Source organism: Artibeus jamaicensis, unplaced genomic scaffold (assembly GCF_021234435.1).
Source record: "Artibeus jamaicensis isolate MK-2021 breed Jamaican fruit bat unplaced genomic scaffold, CSHL_Jam_final scaffold_1964, whole genome shotgun sequence".
In the NCBI taxonomy this organism is placed as follows: Eukaryota; Metazoa; Chordata; class Mammalia; order Chiroptera; family Phyllostomidae; genus Artibeus; species Artibeus jamaicensis.
The window spans coordinates 9,685,219-9,710,637 of NW_026522030.1; the positions used below are offsets into that span (position 1 = coordinate 9,685,219).

Genomic DNA, 25,419 nt, shown 5'->3' on the forward strand with positions numbered 1-25,419 from the left:
ATGGTGCAGATTATTAAAGATGAGGCAAGTATTTATTTGGCTTCATCGAATATTTCCAAAGAGACCAACTTGAAAACAGATGTAATCAACTTTAAGAAGTATTTCCTCCACCCTGGACTCCATTGCTTTGTAACAAGGGGGGACCGTAAGACTCCTGCTCTTTGTGCTGTACCTTGAAGATGGCACTGTCCAGCAGGGGTGCCCAGCCCATGGCCCACAGGTCGTATGTGGCTCAGGGTGGCTATGAATGTGGCCCGATACAAAATCCTAAATTTGCTTAAAACATTATGAGATGTTTTTGTGATTATGTGTTGCGATGAATGTAATGTGTGGCCCAAAACGACTCTTCTTCCAGTGTGGCCCAGAGTTGCCAAAAGGTTGGGCACCCCTGGCAGAGTGTCCAAGGGCGAATGAACTGACAAGGGTTTTGCTCCTCCCTGATGCTCGTTTCTTGCTCTGACTCCCGCCGAGTCCAGGCCAGCTCCTGACATATCCCATTCTGTACCTGATCCCACAGAGCCCATCTTAACCAAGGGAAAGAGTCCGCATGGTTATCCTATTCTGGGAAAGAGGACAGAAGAGATATGCCTATGGAGTGGGGGAGGAAAAATGGTGGCCAGTGGTATTTCATAAAGCCACTTGGTATATCCATTGCCCAATGTCACCACCACCACAAACTTAAATACAGAACAAGCCGGGGATACTTCTTTGTTTATAAAGAAGAAAACTGCCTCTAAAAGAGAAGCTAAGATCATCAGGGGTGCAGTAGGCAATAGAATCCAGGCTTCACTGTAGCCTGGACCGACGCGGGAAGGGCAGAGGGCCTGGGTTACCAGCTCCCTCGGACTTTGACTTTTGACATTTCCCCCAAATGCAGCTGTACAGAAGGTCACAAAAATGAGACTGACCAGACTGAAAGGAAGCATTGCCACGTAACCTTGACAGAAGCCAGCGATTTCCAACCGGTATGCCACAGCGCCCTGGCGCGCCACGAGACTTTTTAAAACATGCAACACCTGACTGCAGTCAGGGACACTGACCTCTTTTCCCTAGACTATCAAATTAAAAAATGACAACAGCCAACACAATTGTGGCAGACTCAGGCCAGCAGACCCTTGCCTAGACAGGCTTTTATTGTTTTATCGTTTTTATTGATGATCCTTATATCAAAGAAGGATTTATTACCTATTACATAGAATATTATTGTCTATATATTAGGTACAATCAAGGAAATGAAAATAATGTGCAGAGGGGAATGGCGATAAGCTGATTAGTTCTGTCCTTGGGAAAATTCACACAGGCTTTGGAAATTACCTTGAAGTCAGACAACACACATCTGTTATTTCAGACCAGGGTGACGGAATACTCTTTTAGCAAGAGCAAGCCGTGACAGTCTGGATGCATTTTCTAGGCCTGATTCCCATGGGGAACTCATTTTGAAGGTCTGGCTCCTGACCACCACATTGCTTCTGTAGGTTTTCCATACAGAGCTGAGTCACATTTGCCAGACCAAAACAAACCGGTCCCCTACAAACAATAGCCACCAGTGTGAATGAATCAAAATTATACCTATTTTTTGTCAGATCAGCAAAAACTATATTTTCTGGTGTGCCACAGAATTTTAGTAATTAGTTTATGTGTGCCAGGAGATGAAAAAGGTTGAAAATACTGATATACGTACATGTTTTAAAGCAGCACACATTTGCCAATGCTTTTAATGCCTCTCTTTTTCATTTTCTGCGAATCTCACGGTACAGCCCGTCCCTGAGAAGCCCTCTCCATCTCCTCCTCAGGCCCCTCTCCCGCTGTCTCCCCCCCCCCCCGCCTTTATTCAAACCCCCGTTCTCACTGAGGTGGGCCTCAGCCACTCAGACTATAACTATAATCCCGCTTCTGTCACTTCTTTCTACTTCATTTCTTCTCCATTATTTCCTTATCAGCAATGATCACCAACACACTACATATTTTACTTATTGATCTTACCATCCATTACCCCTCTAAATTATAAGCTCCATGAAGACAGGGAATGTTCTGTCTGTTTTTCTGTCCACAGCCACGTCCTAGCAGTGCGTCCGGTACCTGGCATGGAGCAGGCCCCGGCAGGTGCATATTGGATCAGTACATACTCTGTGGGGTCATTCCCTTCAGAGGACTCAGCCAAGTCTGAGCTGTCAGTCCAACTACACTGATGTACACTCTAGCAACTGCTGAGAGGTGGGGGGTGTTAAATAAAGGCATGGCGTGGCTCTCTGACAAGTTCATTGCCCCATACACTAGAGCAGTGATTTTCAACTCATTTTCATCTTCTGGCTCACATAAACTAATCACTCAAGTTCTGCAGCACACCAAAAATACGTATTTTTTTTTTGCCTATCTGACAAAAATAGGTATGATTTTGATTCATTCAGCTATTGCTGTGTTGGCTGTTGGCATTTTTTTTAATCTGACAATCTGAGAAATAAAAGGAGTTCGTACCCCTGACTAAAGAGTAGGTATTGCATGTTTTAAAATTTCTTGCAGTGCAAGAATCACCAGTTGAAAATCCAAGAGGAAAATTGGTAAAGGCACAAAGTATATCTTTTTTGAGCTATCAGCTTCACCTGCTTGAAACTAAACCAAACGGCAATGAACATGTCAGGGCTCACCTAGGGCGGAGCAAGTGGCCCTTTGGGTGGGATTCGCCACTTCCCTAATTCCAGTAGTAGGCCCTGCTTGACTTAATCCAATGGGTGACTCCCCTGTGTTACTGATTGGTCCAGGGATGAGCATGTGATACACTTAGGGCCCGTGAGAGGGAGGTTGAGCCCCAGTGCTACAAAGAACTTCGGAGAATCTTTGTGTAGCAATTGAGGAAGATGGACCCTGGGGTCAGGCTGCCCAGGTAAGCAAGCAATACACCACTCGCCAGGGGGGCTGACCATGAGAAAATTCATCAATTTTCTTTTGTCATCTGCAAAATGGAGATAATGTTAATAATACCCACTCCACAGGGTGGTTTTAATGACTAAGGGAGAGAATACCAGGCACAAAGTAAGTGAACTGCTACTATTACAATTCCAGTCAGAAAGGGAAAACTCAATCTTGGCCAGAACACTAGATATATTAGCGCATCATTCATTCACTAACTAGACGTTCCATGATCACCATGGAGGTGGCAGGAGGGAGTCAGGATGAGTTCTGTAGGGGCTTGACAGGGAGATAAACCATGCACCTACAGTCACTGTCGATACAGCATTATGGACACAGTGGTATGAGGTCCCAGGAAGGGAAACCTTATTTTACTTAGACGATACGGACAGTTGGTGGAAAATGTACTTAAGACATTCAGCAGGAAGCGTGTCAAATCCTTAAACACATGGTTTGTGTGATAGCTTTAATACTGATCACTTCCCCCAAAACAAAACAAAACAAGTGATTCAAGGTGTTAGAGTCATTCCTCTCCTTTTAAATTTCACTATTTCTGCATCTTGAGGTCCTTGTTTGAAAACTCAAATATAGATGTTCACATTAAACAACCATTCACCCTCCCCACTCCATTCCTCATCTCTCACTGGCCAATCTCATTTTCTCCCCAGAGGTAAAGAACCATTACTAACAACCATTTGGTACATAGGCTCCTAATTTGGGGGGGTTATTTATCATCACGTGTACTTAAGAAATAAACATAGATGACCTCAGGGACATTTGGGAAAGTTTGGGCCACCAGGAGAACAATGAGATGGGGGACCTGGGTGAGGTTTGGAAGAACTAACGTATCATTTTATTCTTTGCAAAACTTTGTGAATTTCCTTGATTGTGTACATTTCCTCATTTATATTCTGGTTTCAGGATGAATTCAAAACATTTCTGGAAACTGCAGGATGCAAACTTGTGGTGGTTGAATTTTCAGCAAAATGGTGTGGTCCTTGCAAAAGGATTTATCCTCTTGTTCATGTAAGTATCACCACTCTCTGTTTTACAGTTTTAGAAGGCATTTAAAGTCCCCAAATATTTTCCACAGAAAAACCTTAAAAGTTTGGCACTTACGAGCCATTATGGAATCATAGTTTTGGAAACATCTTGATTAGCCTGAATATAATATACCAAGGTCAAATTCATTAGAACACACACCAGAAGATGAAGACTATTTGTCTATGGATAATTCTGCAAGGAACATCAAGATGTGTGAAAGAAGACATTTGTACAACTGAATGGATTATTCATAATAAGGACATTTGGTACCAAAGTTCCTGAGTTTAGCACTTCTAAATATTGGAATAGATCCCAGATAAACATGAAACTTGGTTTTAACTGTAATTTAAAAGAATAAACTACCCCCAATTCCTCAACCCTCTTACCTATTCCTTTTGTATCTTTGATCTACTTTATAAAATAGTTTAGTAAAATATTCTACTTAGTAGAATATAATCACACATTTATATTCAGATATTTTCCACATATACATTTGTTCAAGTTTTTGCAGGTCTTCAGATTATAGTTTCAATGCCTATACAATGTTTTTATCTATTTAATTTTTCTATTGCTTTACTTTAAAAGTTTTCACCATTTTTTAAATTTTCAGTATAACATGCTGCAGAAAACACTTCAGGGCATTTTCTTCTCATTTTTCCTTAAGTACAGAAGTTTTGCATTTACAGTCAAGTTTGTGAAATCTAGTTCTTCAAAAATAAATGAGTTTTTATTTCTCTACAGAAGTGGAAATAATCTGGTTTATTTTTCAGTTTCTAACTGGTTTCAGGTTTCTAACATTTCAACTTTCTTGACTTGAACTCTTGAATCAACCTGACTTAATTCTATACACAGTTACAACCTTTGACATTTAATTTAAAATAAACTTAGATTCAAATAGAGAAATTGTCTACATGACATGTGAACATCCATTCTGTGCCTGAAATTCTTGAAATATCAGGATGCAACATTAAAATATCTGACAGGGCCCTCTATTCTGACACTCAAAACTTTATGAGAATCTCCAAAGTATGAACTTCAGGAGTATGAATATACTCACATGTTACAAAGCCAAAGCTGATCAAAGTCCAACAGCCAAACAGAGGCATTTCATACAACACAATAAAAACTAAGGCTTGGCTACCTCTCCCTTCATACCTTCGGGCTTTAAGGGTAGTAAGAGCTTTGCTGCTACATCCAGGCTCCCCCAGCCTCTCCTCTATCTTTATTGTAAGTCACAGGTAGCTCTGTGGAGATAAATCTCTCTGAATTATTCTAATTTGAATGTGCCATCTTTTTTCTCTTGCAGTCTGACTAATGCAAACATAGTTTTAAAATAAATTTTGGTGCATCCATACTATGAAATACTGTTCGGATGTTGAAAAGAATCAAGTAGACTCATATTTCTTGAAGATAGCACAGTATTAAGTATAAAGAGCACAACTGGAGAAAATTTATAGATATGGTTCCATTTATGTAAAATAGAGACACATATGTATACACACACACATGTATACACATATATGCAGAGAAAAAGGAGCAGAGGATGCATATCAAAGTGTTTTCTGTGAAAGGGAGTAAAAAATGGAGGGAAGATTGTGAATAGAAGTTCATGTTTTGCTCTGTTTTTCTTATAATGTTTGAACTTTTACAAGAGGATGTATTCATGTATTGTGTGTAATATTTTAATAACTCATAGTACATAAGGGGGTTGGAGAAAATACTTTACTTCTAGGTCTTTTGTCAATCAGAGATCAAAGCAGGAAACAAAAAACAAATCAGACAGAGAAGGATTTTACTACAAGGAGTTTAATGCTTATAAAATCACTGAAAGACAATGAATGGGCTCTGGACTGGATGAATTCTTCTGGACTGGCACTTCCATGAGCTCTTTCCAATCACCACAGACCCACCTGTGGGTTCTAACAGGGATTCTTTGCCATATGGATTCTAACTTTGCCATAATCAAAAATAGGAAGATGGGAGCCACCACTAGAAGAAAAAAAAAAAAGAAAACACAGAGCAGCAATCAGGAAGTCAGGAAGCTACTGCTGCCAATGCTACCTCTGGACATCAAGGAGTTAGTGGGTGACACTGGATCCGAGTCTGGCAGCTGCTGCTGCCTCCAGCACAACTGCCTTCAGATACCTACAGCCCTGCTTTCTAGTAGGAATATCCAAAAACAAACAGAAAGTACCTTCTGTCTTCTGCTGCCTTCCAATTCTTACCTGCATGAATCTCACCAGTAAAGACAATGTTCAGCCAGAACTCTAGCTGCAAGGGAGTCCAAGGAATCTTCACCTTTTGTCCTTTCTAGGCTCTGAAGGAAGGTGGAATGGAAGTTAGCTAGCTAAATCTTTCCTCAAGGAAGAAGAACTCAAGATATTTTACACACTCAAAAACTGTAAGTTTACAATTTATAGCATCTCTGCTAAAGGGTGCATTGCAACAAGAACAAGGTGAATTATAAGAAAATGTGGTTTTTAAGAAGTCATTTAAAACTCTGAATATTAAGTAAATTCCAGAGTCCCATTTGATGATTAAGAGCAGGGATTGCAAATGTTTTCTGTAAAACACTAGAAAATCAATATTTTCAGCTTTGCAGGCCATATGGTTTCTGTCATGACTACTCAGCTTTGCTGTTGTAGCACAAAAGCAGCCAATGGCAACACACAAGTGAATGGATAAGTTACTTATCAAATGCTACTTACAAGACCAGATGGAGAGCTGGCTTTGGTTTACAAGGCATAGTTTGCTGACCCTGGGCCGAGAGGATCACAAGGCATAGATCCCAGAAAGATCATTTCTGGAAAGGTAAAGGTTATAAATTTGTTGAGAAACTGCATGGTGTGATCATGCGAAGGCAGGTATCTTTGAGGCTAACTGGCAGTGTATGCAAAGGAGCTTCAGAGAGGAAGCTGAGGCCAGACCAAGAAGGACCTTGTATAATAACTTAAGTTGCTGTACAGTCAGAAGAATTTTAAAAAGGGTTTTTTCCATGATCAAATGTGGGTTTTAGAAAATACTTTGAGCACTGTTGCTTAAGAATGGATTGGAAAGACTAAAGACAAGCAACCCAAGCTGAACAATAACCTCTATTTTGGAGATTTGGTGGTTTCTGGGGGCAGGAGGGAGGAAGGCCAAATTCAGGAGACATTTTAGAGTTAAAATCAACATTAAATATGAGGAAGAACAGAGCAGAAGGAAGAGCTGTTGTTAGGGGCTGGGGAGAGAGGTACTACGTAGGTGGAGTGGAAATAGTGAAGGGAGGCGATGCCCATCCGAGAACTCCAACCTAGCAAAGAATCATATCTCTACCATGTCTTCTGGCTACTACTAGACAGAAAACTGAAAACTGCCACATACCTGTGCATTCCCTGACACACTTGGGAGGCTCTGAAAATTTCATAAATAGAACGGATCCACACAGGTCAAACCCATTGCCATGACTCCTATAGGGGAACATCCATACATCTTCAAACTTGAAAAGAACAAGTCGTTTGCCCTCAGATTCTTGGGTGACACCATTTTCCTGCCAGGCATTGAGATGCTGCCAATCAAAACCAACAACTTTCTTATCTGCAAAGTACTCTAAAACTCCAAAGGCCTTTGTGGCTATTATCTGAGAACTGTCCCCCAACCTCACCATCTTAATGAGCCTCTAAAGAAGGAACTCACACTTCGGTCACAATCCATGGACAAACAACTGGAGAGAACCCTCCAACAGAACTGTGCTCATCACCGCTACTCAGCCCAGGCTTCCTTCTCCACGGGCGCATCCTCCAATGACAGCTCCATCCCTTACTGCCTGCCCTTGGCCAAGCTCAGCATACGGTATACCAGCAGTCTCCAACCTCTTCCACACCAGGGACGGGTTTTGTGGAAGACAATTTTTCCACTAGGATGGGGACAGGGGGCGGAGCTCAGGAGGTAATGCCAGGGAAGTTTCATTCACTAGCCCACCACTCACCTCCTGCTGTGAGGACCCTCATTTGCAACAGGCCACAACTCGTACCACTTCACAGCCCAGGGGTTGGGGAACCCTGCCTTACACCACGATCAGAGAGAGGTCGCATTTGAAACAGGTCACTGGATGTACTTGAAATATGATGTTAAAGCAAACGCGTCAATATGCTATTAAGTGTCCTTAAAGTATGAACACAGCTGTCTGGGAAAAAAAGAAAACAAAACCAAAGCAGGAGCTGACAGTTACAGGCTGCTCCTGCTGCTGCGTCCACGATGCCCCCACCCCACCCATCACTGACACCCCACCCATTTTTGGCAGCCATCACAGCCGCTGCCAAAAATGCTTCCAGAATGTGGAGAGCTGGGCTAAACTAAGATGGTATCTGTCCTGTCATCTAAGAAGCCGTGTTTACAGCATGTGTAGTCGAGCAAAGACTCGGAGGGATAGTGCAACCTGGGAGCAGGCGCAGTACAATGTGGGAGAAAGCGTGTGCCTATCCAAGGGGTAATACCCCGCTCTCAGAGCATGCGCAGTGGGGTGACATAACCAGCCTGTGCTTACGGAGGCGGCACAAGACATTTATGCATCAAAGGATGATGGAACGTCACATCCTACAACACTAGGAAAGCAAAGGCCTTCAAACAGACAGCTGAGAGGGAGAGAATGGACACGTTGCTGCTCTGACCAACCCTGCCCCCGCTGACTCTGAAGCCACTGCAAACTCTGCCTTGCAAGACTCTGGCTGCTGCTTCCCGGACCTAGACTCTGATCTGGGCTCTTGGGATTCATTATCCCTCAGTTCTCTTGTGTGATGTTATTGTTCATTGTTTATGAGTGATTATTAGCCTTATTGGGTTATTACAGATTTGGATTGAATCTGCTTTAATAAAAGCTGAGCGAAGGGCATAGTCACCTGTGTGGACTCACTGTTTTTCCTTGGTGTCAGCGTTACCTGTGGGGCACGTGGCCATATAGCTGGCCTGACCCTTTCGGTTCCTAAGGCCTGGGTCAGACAACCTGAGCAGGAAGCGGTGGGGGATGGGGGCGGCATTAGGGGCTGACTTACAGGAAAGACTATCTCGTGAAATGTTTGGTCATGACACAGAACAAAACACAAGGAGAGAATGTTGTTTTTCTGCCTCTCACCTTCCATTTTTCTGCAACTGCTTCCCATTGGCAGAACCTAATTGGAAGACAGCTGGCAAAGGATCCGGACAATGCAGGTTCGCAATGTGGTGCAGAGTAAGGCACAGGGGATGGCGGTGCGGGAGAAAGCAATCAGGCTAATGGTCGGCACAGATATTTATGGCACCTCAGCCGTTAGAGCCTGCCACCACGTGGCGCATCACCACCTGCAAAAAGCTTGGCAAGAGGGAGGCAAAGGCAGCGTTCGGTATTTGGCTCAGAGGTCTGCGTTTTTCAGACCCTGAAAACAGACTCTCCTCCCAGAAAAAGCTGCTATCTATCTCCCCTCCCTCTCACCAGGTGAGTGTGGGTCCACCACATACTTTTCATTATTCCTTTGCTTTGTGTCCTTTCCCAGCTTCGAAATTCTATCTTCAGTTAGATTCTTAAGACTCTGGTTCTGCCGTTGCCTTTAGCTTGACCTTGGCATTGAAATGCCTTGGTACTTCAGGTTCTAGGCCAGAATGATGCTTAGCCGTCTTGGACATTTGTTCGTTTCTTCCTTTTGCCAAAAAAGACACTTCCAGTGTGTAATTTAATATTAACACTAATCTAAAAGGGAATTTTTATGCTTTTCTTTTTGAAGGCAATGTCTCTGCAATACCAAAATGTAATGTTTGCTAACGTGGATATCGACGATTCTCGGGTAAGAGTTTAAATCTTTCCATGCAGGCACGTAAAATCTGAATGTGACTTCACTGAGAGCACTGTCTCAGTGATTAGTCAATTTAAAGCACTGTCTCAGTGATTAGTGCAATTAGTCAGAATTGCACAGTTCTTTGAGATACACTGTTGTAAACTCCCTCATATGCTCTAGTGTGTTTTGTATTACTTACAAAAAAATGTTTGTTAAACAGCAAACACGCAACTCTCCTGCCGCCCCTCCACCATCGTAGGAAGGCAGGTTTTACCCATCAGTCTCTACATTCTTCACCTCTTACCCTGGACTCTGCCCCAGAAACCTGCTCAGCAGAGTTGCTGGAGTCAGACGACACCACTTGGCTGGAGCTAGGCTCAGAATGAAAAGTGAATTTCACCCCTGTAATGGATTATGAATCAATTTCCAACTGGGTGCACTACAGACATTTTAATCTATCTTACTTACTTCTTGCTGTATCTTTTTTTTTTTGGTACAGTGTTTTTAAACATCACAAGAAATTCCAGGAAATCTTTCTTTCACATCCCCAGAGCCTTTCTTTCTTACCCATCCACCAAAACTAACCAGCCACAAGTCCTCAAGCTGTGCCTTATTATACACAGAGTGTGACTACAGAGTTATTCTTCCTAACATTTATGTGTAATGAGGAAAAGTAACACTAAATAGTGACCTATGCAAACATCAGAATTTGAGCTTTAGAATAGCAAAAGAACACGTGACTCACCCATTCTGCTCTTTAATATGTTTTCTCCTCTCATGGGTATATATCTGGGGGTGGAATTGTTGGGCCACATGATTACTCTATGTTCAAGTTTTTAAGGAACTGACAAACCATTTTCCAAGGTGGCTGAACCATTTTGCATCCCGACCAGCAACATATGAGCACCTGATTTCTCCACATCTTTGCTAACACAGTATTGTTTGCCTTTTTAATTGTAGCTCTTTGGCTTTTAAGGTTAAACAAAATGCACAATTTTCTTTTCAGACAGTAATTTACTTATTACTTGTTGTCATTGCCGTTATCATGGAAATTATAATTTAATGTGCATGTGCACATGTGTGTGAGTGTGCATGGGAAGTGTGGCAGTGGCAGGGGAGAGATTTAGTACCATGAGTGATAAGTATATCATGGAGAAAAGCCCAATTCTGTTGATCCTGTGAGTGATTTTCTTTTCATTCTAAACAAGATAAACAAAAACTGCCATCAAAAGCAGATTGTAATAGATTAAAACAACTGAAATGTTGACTTTTTTTTTTGCTTCAAATTTTTTACAAAGATGGGCCATGAATAGGAGTAGGCTTAATAAAAGAAACATGAAAGCCTTACTTATAATGCTAGACTATTATGTCACTCCGTATCTCAAATGCAAGAAGTGCAAGTTATAAAGATACCTTTACTCTTCTTTCTTCCTTTTTTTCCCCAATGTTCTCTCTCCATCTTGGCTTCTACTGGGTCCCTCCGTAATCTTTTTCCGGTTCTTTTAAACAGAGCTCATTTAGTCATTCAACACATTCTGTTTCGGCCTCCTCCCCTCACCCCTCTTCTCGAGCTCTGGGGTGAGAAAGCTCATGGATGCTGGGAACAGTGATTTTTGACTCTAACACCCCTGGAAGCTTTGGGGATATGTTAGAAAGTTCTTGGTAGGAGAATCTTAAAAACGTCAGCTGTCCCTGAGCTTTTAGATGGGCCTTCTGAGAAGCCACCAAAGTCCTTTTGGGTACAAAAAGAGGGTACCAAATTTTGACTTCGTGCCATTTCTTTTCTTTCCCAGGAGTTGGCCCAAACTTGTCACATCAGAGTAATACCTACATTTCAGATGTTCAAGCGAGCCCAAAAGGTATGTTTCCATGATAAACTGGCAAAGTTGAGATAGATTATAGAACCATCAGAATCTGAAACAGAAAAATAGATTGGAATATCCTGAATGAATTAAACAACTGTGTTTATTTTTAATATTTAGCAATGTAATTCTTACTTCTGAGCTTTACGTATTGGCCAGAAGTTTAAAAATGCATGAATGATAATAAATTACCCCATTCAGACCACCTGAGGAGTCCAAATACATAAGAAATACCCCACTATTATCTCTATCTGGGGTAAACCATTCAGAAAGAATCTTACCCCCAAAAAGGACATGATGGAATTCTCATACAAATGTATACAAGTTTGAACAACACTTGAGCAACAGAGTTAAATAATGTTTCCAAGAAAATAAAACTACCTGTTCCCTCTCTTGAGTTTTTACTTGAAGATTGAAGCTATTTAACATATGCACCCTCGACCTCCCCCACCTACACATCAAGTTCTTTGTGGCATCTTTTGTTATCTTCTTCTCGTCTACCTCAGAAATAAGGATGCTTTCTCCTCCTAAATGCATTCTGTCCACTGCATCTTTTTTTAAAGATTTGATTTATTTATCTTTAGAGGGGAAGGGAAGGAGAGAGAGAGAGAAGTATCAATGTATGGTTGCCTCTCATGTGTCCCCCGCTGGGAACTGGCCTGCAACCCAGGCATGTACCCTGACTGAATCGAACCGTGATCCTTTGGTTCACAGTCCCCCCGCTCAATCCACTGAGCCACACCAGCCAGGGCCGTCCACTGCATCTTGATTGAATTCTTTCTATTCTGTTCCAGGCTTCCACTCACTGGCAGAGTCATAGTCCATCAGGCCTTTTTAAAAAAAAAAAACACAGTGTGCAAAAAGTCTTACGGTGATTCCTCCTGGAACACAGACTTTGGAGAATATTTGCCTCTCTTGAAAATATGATTTGCTCCCTTGCATTCACTGGGACACTTAGAAAATGCTTGGTTTTCTCTTTTTCCATTGCTGCCAAGACTCTTGGGATTCCCTCCACTACTCCAACACTGCCGCCTCCCTTAGCCAGTGTCCAGGTATTTCCTACCATCCCCACATGGCCTTATGCTTTCAAGGGTTTGTTATTCTGTCTTGCTCTTGATTCTAGCTCATTTCAAATATTTTCAAGATACAGAGAATACAAACAAACTAAAATAAATTAAGCCATTATGTCAGCGATGCAGGGCCACGCGGGTTACGATGGACGTTCCTTGGTGCTAGAAGTTTTCACCCAGAAGTTGGCTGAACATCTGGCAGGAATGCTCTGTGAACAACGGCTCTCATTGTTTCACAGCTTTAGGGCGCAGGGCAGCCGAAGCCAATTACAGTCAATAAATAAGGCGGGTTCGTTCCTTCCTGCTGTTTTTCTGTGTTTTCATCTGCGATATCACATTATGTTCCAGTAACGTTAATGGTAGTTTAAAAAAATAGTGCATTCCTGTGGTATCTTCCAGGTGGGGCATTCAAACATTGGATGGCTTTTGTAACCAGAATATTACATTGTATTCTAAGTAGTTCATAAGCTTGGTTTATAGACTCTCTTAAAAGCCAGTAAAGATGATAAGCTCTCTCCAGCAAAATGAACACAGTGCACCTGTACTGACATGCACATATAATACCAGGGTATTCAGTGAGCCTCTGGAACCAATCAAGAGATTCCCTCAGATAATACCTTTGGTATCAGAGTTGGTGGATGTCCACGGAACAGGGGGAGGTAGAGTAACAAAGACATAGCAAGTCTTGGCCAACTGCTTAAACATGGGCCACTGTCAACAGGTGGCTCCACCTTTCATTCTTTGATAGAATAAAGTGCACTCAGTCTTCTCATAAGAGTGATGGGATATGGGTACGTAGATAAGTGACAAATGGATTCTTCACAAATGAATAACTCAGAAGAACTGAGCTCTCATATTAAATGAGAGGAGACTTTGCCTCTGTGCTTGTGGAGCACAAGGTTCTTGCTGGAGTCACAGAAGTCGTTTCTAGCAAGCACCCTGCTTGACATAGGCACAGAGGGGGAAAGACTTCCAAGTAGGCAGCAACACTGTGTACTAAAAAGAAGGCAATTTTGGAAGCAGGGGTCACAAACTTGGTGTCCTCAAGGGTCAGGCAGGGACTATAGGTGAGACAATGGAACTGAGGATGGTAGTGACCCCTGAAAAATCACCCTTTTGAATGCTCACTGTTCAAGTTCATAAAAAATAGTGTTTGGCCCACCCTCTAAAAATAGTGTTTGTAGCTAATTCCTGCCATCTTTGGAGTCAGACAGCTGTAGGTTGGACCCCAGGTCTGCCTCCTACTAGTGAGTGACCTTGGAAATGTGTCCACCTTGAGGCTCAGTTGCCTGCTCTGTGAAATAGGGACTACATCACATGTATTTGAATGATTGTCGTGAAAATGTATATAAGGTGCTCTAGCACTGAACTTGGCACATACTGAGAAGTGTAGCTGCCAGTAGAGCCCCAGGAGCTACCTGTGTCATTTTCCTGAAAATGTAGACATAAATAGAACTTTAGAAATAATAGTTATGAGAAATCCCTAATGCTCTTTGAATAACTACAATATCCATCTAAAGTGAGCCATCCTAGCATGGAGGAATTACCTACCCAATGGCATCCAACCTGGTAAGGACTGTTTTAGACACAGAAGGGTTCTCTGTATGAGAAGGGAAAATAAGAACTCACATGGTCTTCAGGGTACCAAAGGGTGAACATCCCTGAAAGGGGTTTCGTATCAGCCCATCAGCAGCTGATGCATGGGGAAAGATTAATTGACTAGAGGACGCAAGAACTGAGTGAGATGGAGGCAAAGTGCAGCAACCACTTATCACCGTGTAGCAACCTTTACCACCATTGCCAAAGGTACTGCTCTGGGCTTTAGCAACCGAAGGGCAGTAATTACTTGTGCGCCTCTTTTCTCCAGGGCAGGGATTAGGGTGAGGCAAGTTAGACAGGATATTGCAAGTATGAGGTGGAAGGAACTCTGTCTTTATGTGAATGTTTCATGTGTTGTTTATTATGGGGTTTTGCATTAATTTTTAATATTTTAAAAAATATGTTAAAATATTATGTATCTTGAATCCTGAGTTTCTGGCACCCCTTAAATTTACATTCTAGTCCAAGCCCCATTGCTCTCTGAATTTTAAATTGCTGAAAAATGGGTGATTCTCCAGAAAGACTTAGAAGTCAATGGCAGGCTGTCCTCATAGCTAAGATTTATCACAGCAAAGAATAGAGGGTAAAACAGCAGGAAACAGATATGCATTGATGGGGGTCCGGAGAGGTTCAGCACAGACTCCCGATGTTCCTTCCTCTCACAAGAATATTCTCTCTAGCAGTGAATTTTAGGGGCATGTGTAGAATGTCTCTACCTTAGGGACCTCCTTTTGAGTCTCGGGATCTTTATGTGGGGACTGGTCACACAGACATATCATGCTAGGCAACCATTGCTACATGGCTAGCCATGATGGTGGAAACTCAGGACTGTCAAAACAAAGCCAGGTCCACATGACTGATACTGATGTTTACACAAAGCAACTGGACAAGCTACTGAGTAGCAGTCCTTCACTCCAAACTGATACAAGGTCTGTCTGGAAGGTATCCAGCTATGTAATATAGAAATAGAGATATTTTATTGAAGAAGATATGAGAAACATTGTATGTAGGACAATTATGCCTCAGTTTCCATCGAAGTAGGAACCTTGGGACCTCACATAGTTTTCCCAGTCACTATCAGCTGCCCCACTGTATTTTCCTGAATCTCATCGACAGTGTGAAATCTCTTCCTTTTCAAAGCTGATTTTAGTTTGGGGAAAAGCCAGAAGTCACAGGGTGCCAAATCTGGGCTCTAGGGAGGGCTGAGTCACCTGGGTGACTTGATCTTTTTCCGTAAAACTCTGTATGAGATGCGACGCATGAGCAGGTGTGGTGTGGGGATGAAGCTGCCAGTCACCAGCTGCCCGTATCTGCGGCCTTTGGAATTATCTGAATAGTTTCTACAGAGGAATGTTCACACTTCACACAAAATCTGATGCAGATTCATTGCCCTACTCACTCAGTCATTTTGAATGGGACATCCACACAGTACACATGCTCACTCAGTGACGTCTACTGCCCCCACTGACTACTACGGTGGAGTCATCGTTGTTCACACATACACATTCCAGTCCACCCTCCTTGGCTGCCAGGTTACATCAATGCACAAACCATTCTTATTATATGAACAATGGTTGGACTTTTTCTGGACAGACCTCATATAAGAAACATCAATCTCTAACACAAAGGAAACTCAGAGGGCCGCATTTTCTGAGTAACTGGTGAAAGTCCCATCGTGGTTCTCTTGGAGACACGGAAGGAGCAAGCTACCAGATCTGCTGTGTTAACTCTTTTCTTATATGGCATGAAGTAGAAAATCAAATATCACCTGTATTTTAAGCAACACAAGTGCCAAGGAGTGCTAATTACAGGGCATGGCTTGTACCCACATCAACAGACTTCCTACTATCCCTTGAAAACTGACTTTCAGGTGATTCATCTATGGGAGGTTTGGGACAGCAGAAGGGAAATTTATCCACCAGACGAAGGTGATATTGCTGCTTTTCACAACTATTGATCTCCAAAAGTGAGGGCAGAGGGTGAGGGCCTTCGAGACCTACCTGTAGAAAATAGAACTTAGGCCCACACTGGGTGTGTGTTCCAGAAGAACACAAGGAGGAGAGCAGACCTGTCTCTTCAGCAGAATATCCCCCAAAAGGGAGAAGATAGACATGAGCTCTTTCCTTCATGTAGCTTTAACTGATAAGCTCACCTCTGAACTTGGACGGAAGTCAGGGAAGGGATATACAACTCGGAATAAAGTCACAGAGGGAAAAAACAAGCATACTTTCCCAGCACTTCAGAGTTGAGCAGATTTTCCTGGGGAAACATGAGGTGTATATGCCCCTAAAGGAAATGGCTCCAAAGTCATTCCCACATCCCATCCCATACTCCTAGTGAGGAACAGAATGACACCTCCTCTGGCCAGAGTCCAAAATTACTTTTCCTATTCCAGTGTGGCTCGAGATGAATTCCCACACTCAGCCACGCCCCCTCTCCCCTTCAACCAAAAGCCGTACTGAGTCACTGACTGGCTCTTAGGCAGCTTCATGTGCGTCCTCAGCAACCTCAGCTGATGGCAGATAATAAGGGTTGGCAAACTACGGCCCAGAAGCCAAATCTAACCCTCCACCAGTTTTTGTAAAAAAAAAAAAAAAAGGTGTCACTGGAACACAAACATACCCATTTGTTTAAACATAGTCTGTGGCCACGTTCGCACTATAATAGCTGATCTGAGTAGTTTCAACAGAGACCACGTGGCCTGCAAAGCCTAAAATAGGCATTATCAGCCCCTTTGCACAACAGTGTGTCAATCTCTAACACACAGAAGGCGAAAAGCACTTTAGTCATTATTTATGCCATGAAAGTTTTCATAAACATATGTAGGCACAGTTTCAATGTGAAAGTAAGTTAGTCATTTATTGAAATCTCACTCTTGTAATGGGATGAGGAAAAGGCCGGTGTAGATTAGGAAGAAAATGAGATAATAGATTGCTGAATTTACATGCTTTCTTCTTGAATTCACACCCATATAATTTCAAGCTGTTTGAAACAGACTGTTTCAAAGAGGCCCTGCCTGACTTCTTGGTTTGCTTTTTGCTCAACTCCAAAGAACCTTAACTGAGCTGCTGTCATGTGCAAGGCCTCGCCTGGGTGTTGTGAAAGCCAAAGGGGAAATGTACAAACACCTGCACCTCCATGCAGACGGTTCTGGGGAGGAATGGGTCCAGGCGAGTGGTCAGAGAAATGGCCAAGATAGAAACAAACAGCACTTAATACTGTCCACCTCCCAAGAGAAGGTTAAGGTACTTTGAAAAGTTTCCTTATTAGACACATCCTTTCCATCTTATTCATGAGCCTTACTGCCTTAGTAAATAAACCCTTCCTAAAGAAAAAGAGCATCATACTATTACAAATGACAAGATTGTACTATGCACGCAAACATTTCTACTGTGCACGCAAACATTTCTGCTGTACACACAAACATCCCCCCCGAAATGTCTTGTCTTGGTTGGTGGGTTGAGATTTCTTTTTCTTTTTTTTTGAACTGTTCCTATTGCTGTTGCTTTTAGGATTTTGTTGTTGTAACTGTTTTTAACCCAGTACAGGTGTCTGAAATTTTTTTTGAGCTTTCATGCAGCTGGTTCAAATATACCATTAGTATTCACTCAACCAGATTGCATATCAACTGGCCAAGGCCTTTCCTAATTATTCTCTGACTGCGGCATTAGGCAGACACCTGAACTCATACTCCCAGAAGTCCCTTCGTTAGGAAGGGACCACTGTTTCCAGCCTCTTTGCACTTTCCCAGTAACAGGAATAGACTTTCATAGAGGATTTACAAGAATACTGCCTCTGGTTATAGCTGGATAGGTAAGTAGGAACGTTCACTTCATTAGCCTGTTTTTACGTAGATTTGAAAATGTCCAAGTAAAAGACCTTTTAAAAAAAAACTGACGGTAGGACATGGCTGTTTCTGTTATGCGAAGGCAGCCACCCTGTGTCCCCTTGTCTCCATGACCTGGAGCTTATACATGTCACTCGCAATCCTTAGCAGAGGGCCAGGGGTCTGTGGGAAGTGAAGGCATTGAGAAGAGAGAGGTCAGTATTGCTCTGCAATGCTTCGGAGTAGAGGATGCCTTTGAGAAACACGGCCAAACACTCAGGTGAAAATGAGAAAACATTTAGGCAGAATGAATGGGTTAGTTGCCTTGCATCCATTTTCTTTTTTTAGAAAAAAAAAACACTTATGAAATAAGCTCTTATCAGTAAGCTGCTCTTCCTTCATGAACTGCATTTATCAAGCTCCTGTATGCAATGCCTGTGCTAGACAGGAGACACAGACGCAACATTTGCCTTTGGTGCACTGGACGGAGAGAGCCCAACATAGGTCCCAGTGTGAGGACCATGCGCCTTCTAGTGCCTGAGACCAAGCACCACCCAGAGTCTCAGACCCGCACTTCAGTGACAAGATGTCAGCTTCACTTGACTCACATCAGGCCTAAAGCCGGTCACAGAGCACCTAGGTGCAAGGCTCTGAGCTGGAAACTAAAAATATAGAGGAAGGAACAAGGTGCAGTTCCCACCCTTGGACTCATAACAGGGAAGGAAGATAACAAAATAGTCTCTTTATAGTGGAATGCACAGGTTACTGAGACCATAGAGAAGACTTCAGGGCAGGCTTTGTGAGTTCAATCATAAGGATGGTTAGGATTAGCAAGTGGGAAAAATGGGAAGAAACAAAGAGATATAATAAAATAGCACAGCTGTGTGTCAGGAATTGTTTGATCATAATATTATAATAGTATGAAATGACTAAGTTATTACTAGAATATGAACTTCATGAGGTTCTGGTTTTGTCTGGTTTCCTGGCTTATAGTAGGGACTGATTAAGTCCCAAATTCATTTGTTAAATGAATTTATCTGGAAAGCGTTGCTACAGTTTATGGTCAAGAGCGGCATAGAGGTATACAAGGCAAAAATCAAGAACTCCATGTAAGAGACTTGGAGTTGATGATAATGGAGAAACGTTGAAGAATTTTACAAAGCAGGATAGCATGCCTGGAATTATGGTTTTTATTTGTCTGTTTGTTTGGTTGGTTGGTTGATTGGTTGGTTGGTTTGAGGATGAGGGGGTAGATTCAAGGGTCAGAAGGAACCTAAGGGGCACAAAATGAGACAAACAAATTAGAAGCTGTTGCTTAAGTCCAGGTGAAAGTTGATGAGTTTAGTGACTAATTTAGTCCCACCTAAAGCCCCCAGAATGGCCGATGTGAAAAAGACTGGCAGAACCAAGTGCTGTCAAGCATGTGGAGCAGCCAGAATATGTGTGCTCTGCCGGCAGGGTGTAAACTCATACCATCACTTTGGCAACCTGTTGGGTATCTCCTAGTAAAGCTGACCTCAGTAATCCCACCTTCAGGGACACAACAGGGCCCAACAGAAAGGAGTGTTCGTATGTCCTCAAAGATGTCCCCACAGAGCTGTGGGAACGAAGGTCCCCCCGCAGCACTATTGTTCTGAGCTTGACTGGATAAATTGTGTTAGAGTCATGCAGCAAAATAATTATTTTTAAAACATGAAAAATGAATGTGCTGCCACTTATACAGATAAATATCACTATGCTGAATGAAAGAAATCAGATACAGAAGAATACCTACTGTAGAATTCCACTTATGAAGGTTTAAACACAAACTGGAATAATTGATGATGATAAACCCAGATTAGTGGTTGCCTTTGGGCACAGGGTGATGGTTGGGAGGAAGGGGTCTGGGTACCGGTAAAGCTCGGTCTCTTGATCCGGACATGGTTGTGTGGATGTGCTCTCTTTGGTAATAATTCTCCAAACCGTATGCTTATGATTTGTGCATGCCGTTTGCACAATTGTCTGAGTGTATGTGAATTTTTTTACGTGGCCTTGGTTTCTGGCTTGGGTAACAGAGCGAGTGATGGTGCCTATACAAGGTTCAATGTACCTAAAGGGAAGAGGAGTCCAACTCCATAGTAGCCGAGGCTCTTACTGCACTTGTGGCTTCTGGCTGCCCTTGGTGGCTGTCCTGGTGTCGTATCATAGGCTGTCATAACTCAATGGTCATGAAAATCACCGCCCCCTGGAAATCTGCTTCGGGGTTTTGCCCTCCTATTTCCCATCACCACCTCTCCTCAAACCTTGTGCCATCCCTGCGTGAGGAACAATCTCCTCCATGAGAAGCCCTTCTTTAGAAAGCCAAACTCTCTTTGGCTCCATAATGCCCTTTGGTGGTAGGGAAGTACTAAAATAAACAGGCATAAACAGACCCACTGAAGTTATTCCCACAAGGATATGCAAAATACCTTCTTACAGACCACGGCAGGGTCCCGTGGATTCTAGAATTACATGACACTGGTCATCGGGAGCAGACAGGGCTTGGGAACTTCCCATCCCTTCCTTGCCAGTGTCTCTCTTCTGCTCAGCTTCACACGTTCCTCCACTTCAGTTGAGCCATCCTAGAAGCAGAGGAGTAGAGGACAGGAATCTAAGACGGAAACCAGCAAGAAGGACTGCAGACACAGGGACACCTGCCTTTCAGCTCCCGTGGGGAAAGACCGGATAAGACTGCGGTTTCCACCCTGCATTCTAGCCCAGCATTGGTGAGAGACAGAGGGTGAAGCTCCTTTAAGACCAAACTGAGCTGTCTAGGGAGTCCTGCTGCCTCCAAGTGAAAAGAAATTTAAAAAGCATTCTCCTCTCTCTCAACTCCTGGCCTATGGAACATGCTGTCTCATCATCATCCCTGGCTTCCTGGGAATGGACTTAGCACTTTGGTCACTTAGCTAAGCTCAGTATCTTTTTCCTGCTCCCTGACAAGTTCAGTCATTCAGGTGGCCAAGCCCTGCCTATGTCCTTGCCAGGACTCCTTCCTTATCTTGGTACCTGCTCTGGCCTCAGAGGATTATGAAACTCTCTTCATGCCTAGAGCCACCATCTAGCTGCCATCTGACTCTTAAGCAAGAGAGATTCTCATAGACCCTTGCTGACACCCTCTTCCCCAGGTGGCCAAGGCCAAGGCCAAGAGAACTTTTTATAGAGGAGATGACTATAAACCAGACAACCCAGATAAATCATGAAATTCTGCACCCACACTTAGGTAAACCTATTCTCAAGAATCAAAAGAGCAATTTGCTGCTATAGAAGTGGATTCCTGGGCAAGCCGGTAAGTGAAATGGGGTTGAGACAGAGTCACAACACAGGGGTTTACTTTAAAGGAACAGATGGAACCGTGATGCCCACAGGCAGCACCCAGACTGAATGTTGGGGAAGCAGAACCATTCGATGTGGGAATCGCTCCTTCTCTGCTACCCACTGAGCAAGGAAGTCACTCCGAAACTTGTCCAACCCCCGGCCCAAAGTCCAAACACTATGTTTTGGCTGCTGAAATCTGCCTCACTAGAGACTCAAGTCTTCAGCCAGTTCCAGCCTCAGCTTTCCCTCACTGTTCCTTCTTTCCAACTGCCTCAGACAATTGGTACTAAAATGATAGTGAAGAGTCAGGCCTTTAACTTTCCTATTTCATCTTTTCCTATAAGATGCTCACTGAGAGATGCACCATCATTTTATACACTACTGAGAAGTGTTCCAAATAAAATACTCCATCCTCTGTGAAAGGCATCCTGATTCCGAGATGCGAAATTCTGAAAAGAAAATGTGCCACTTAGAAGCAATTGATTGCAATGCCGTCGCCTGGGCAAAAGTCAGGGAGTGGACAGTCACGAGCCATTGGACTTCAGGGACTCATGTCTATGAGTTAACAAGCCCTGAATACCAATGGACAAAAGTTCAGACATTTCAGTGACTGGGTTTCCTCATTTTCAACAACTTTATATGTTTTAGATATTAGTGTAGAGGGATATCATGGCAAATTGTATAAAACTAGAAAAACACTAGCATAAACAGTTTTGGAAAGGTAGCAAACAAAACATCATGAATTTAAAGTGTCCAATGCATATTTATATTTAAAATATCTTGTTGATGTCGAAAATGAATGGAGGATAATTTTGCAAGCAGGAACGAAACTCTTAAACACTTTAGCATCTTTGCAATATTTAAACCAATCAATATTTCACCTTTGTGTATTTGTGAACAGATTTTTGAATTTTGTGGAGCTGATGCTAAGAAATTAGAAGGGAAGATTCAAGAACTAATGTAAGCTGATCTCCAAGGCAAAATACACTCGCAGCATTCCAGAAGCCCACAGCAGAGTGTCCGCGTTTTTATTTCCAACAAATATCGGAGTGTTGTACTAGCCTCTTTCCTAATGCTTTATAGGTTGAATTTCATATCACAATCTCACTGCAAATTCCGTAAAAGCCTTGAGCTCGCAGGGACTGTGGCCTTCCCATTGTCAGCAGGGCATCCAACCTGCAGCCCACGGGCCTCATGCAGCCCGGGATGGCAGTGAATGTGGCCCAACACAGAATCATAAATTTACTTAAAACATGATGAGATTTCTTTTGTGACTGCGTGTCACAGTGTATTTAGTGTGTGGCCCAAGGCAACTCTTCTTCTTCTGGTGGGGCCCAGAGGTGCCAAAACGTTGGACACCCCTGCTAGGGTGTCCTTTCCACTTATGCTGAGCACATCCCTTAGGCAATATTTTTATGTCCTTCACAACAGAGACTCTGAACAGCTAAATAATATCAAGTCATGGAGAAGGTTTTCCAGAGACCACCAAAGATGGAATTCTTCACAGTGACCTAGAAACAAATTAAACATCTCATCACCCTGGTGCACTCCAAATACACAGAGGCCCCTTCCCAACTAAGCCATTGTTTGTGGTACAAAATTCTTGTCCAGTGTATTTCAAAGATTTTATTTATTTATCTTTGGAAGGGAAGGGAAGGAGAGAGGAAGAGAAATATCAATGTATGGTTGTCTCTTGTGTGTCCCCTGCTGGGAACTGGCCTGCAACCCAGGCATGTGCCCTGACTGGGAGTTGAACCGCGATGGTGTGGTTCAGAGGCCCGCACTCAATCCACTGAGCTACACCAGCCAGGACTCCTTCCTCAAGTTTTTTATAAATTACATTTTAAAAACCCTACAAAAACAAAAGCTGGAAAGTCATTTTATGACCTATGCATTTTTTTTACGCCGAGATAGCGCAGACATTTAGAGGTCAAAGAAGAGGGCTTCTTCTCATATTAACTCTGCCCGCCACGGGGCTACCACAGAGGCACAGTAAGGCTTCTCCATCACTAGCAGAGCCAGCTCTCCTAACCATTAGTGACTGAGATTTTGACAAAGCATGGCATCCATGAGCCTTGTTAGAATTCTTTGGAATCTAGAGCAGAGGAAACAAACACATGCTAGCTTAAGCAAAAAGCAACATCTATGAATCATTCAACCAATATTTATGCAGGACCTATTCTGTGCCAAGAACTTTTATAGTCATTTAAAATAGGCATGCAGAGCCCAGGGTATTTCTGAGTGTGCCTGTTCTCTACTTTTTTCATCTGAATCATCATTCTTGTTGTTTTACTAGTTGTTCTCTACTTCCCAGTCCTCATGTTGGAAAGTGGCCCCTTGGAATAACTCCAAGTTAACTCCTCATTCGAGAGACCGGTCAGACCAGTCCAAAAGACTCCAGCCACAGGGCAGGACCACAGGAGAAAAACAATTTTGCTTGTACCGTAGGGGTGGGGCCAGGGGTGGCAGGAACCCCAGGCAAGCAAGAGGCTGGAAAGACTTAAAATATTGTGTCCCCTACTAAATAGAAATGTTTTAAATAAAGTAACAATTTAAAGCAAAAATTATTGAATGAACGCACAAATATCCAGCTGTAATTATACCCATGAATACTTGTTTACCTAGGTGATAGGCAATATGCTAAGCCCCTTGCATTCATCCTTCATTGAACCATTGCAACAATTCTGTAAATAGCTGTGTGCTGGTAAATGTTTAACAACTGATCCTGTGGGTAGGGGGCGGGATGGAATCCTGGTTTGTAGTGATTGCCAATTCCTATGGTGTAAATATTTGGTAGAATTCAAGCTACCGACATGACCTCACGGAACATGGAGCTGGGAAAAGAGGTATGTTAAAGGCTCTTGTGAGCTGGTTAAGATTTAGCACCAGGACACCACTACATAGAAACAAGATACTACTTTTATCCCTATTTTCTTACAGAGGAGAAAACAGACACAACACAGTTAGATGACCTGCCCAGGTTTTCCCAGAGGAATCTGTATTAGACCCCAGCTGTCTGATTCCAAAACTGACACCAAGGATTCCAGAAAAATAGTATAGTTGGGCACATAATGATGCCATGCTCCTCTTAAATTTCACCAGTCACTCTCACTGCTTAACAAAATAGTGTCAACAAACTTCACATCAACCTCTCTGTCTGGTGCCCTCATTTCACACAGGAGCCATGTGGAGAGGTTTAGGGCAAGATATCTCAATTTGCACTCCTAGGACTCTATACCATAAAATACAGTTAACCCAGTTCTTTCTACCATATACAACATGCATCATCTCATAAACTCACAACATCCCTAAATGGTTCTTAGCGTTGTCAATTTACAGACAAGGAAACAGACTCAGAGTTTGACCTGCTCGAGACCATTAGGGAGGTGGAGTCATCAGGATTCACACCCAGGTGGATCAATCTCCAAGATCCACAATGAAATGCTAGTTAAAGTTCTTTGAAGCCATTTTTCAATCTCAGGACTATTGCTGTTCTGCAGTCAAAATGCCTTGGTCCTTCAAGCCAGCAGTCTGCTTGACAGTCAGCCCCATGATCACTGAAGCAAGCCCGCAGCCCCTCCTGAGAGGCCCTGCCTTCTTCCTTGTGCACAGGTGCAACTGAACACATCTGTGCTCAGCCTCATGGCTCCTGAGCACAGTTCTCTCATTGTTAAAGAAATTTTTAAAAATACAATAAGCCCTGGCTGGATGGCTCAGTTGGTTGGAGTGTCTTCCTGTGCACCAAAAGGTTGGGGTGCATTTGGGAGACACCAATCAATGTTTCTCTCACATCAATCTCTCTCTCACACACACACAAACACACATACATATCAATAAACATATCCTTGAGTAAGGATTAGAATGCTTTCAGACTTGCGGCATCATTTCCTTCCATTGATGGTAACTTATTTAACCATAACAAAATCTTTTACCTAGCTCTATCATCTGCAGTGAACACCTTTAACATGCTAAGAAAGATCTGCTTATTG

General features: G+C 42.8%; 1 protein-coding gene across 1 annotated transcript; it reads left to right on the forward strand.

The window, feature by feature from the left end:
- Positions 1–22,394, forward strand: TXNDC8 (thioredoxin domain containing 8). The gene is made up of 5 exons (XM_053656134.1): positions 1–24; positions 3,829–3,933; positions 9,687–9,746; positions 11,531–11,596; positions 22,332–22,394. Exons 1-5 carry the CDS (start codon positions 1–3, stop codon positions 22,392–22,394), a joined length of 318 nt encoding a protein of 105 aa, XP_053512109.1.
- Positions 22,395–25,419: the final 3,025 nt, after the last annotated feature.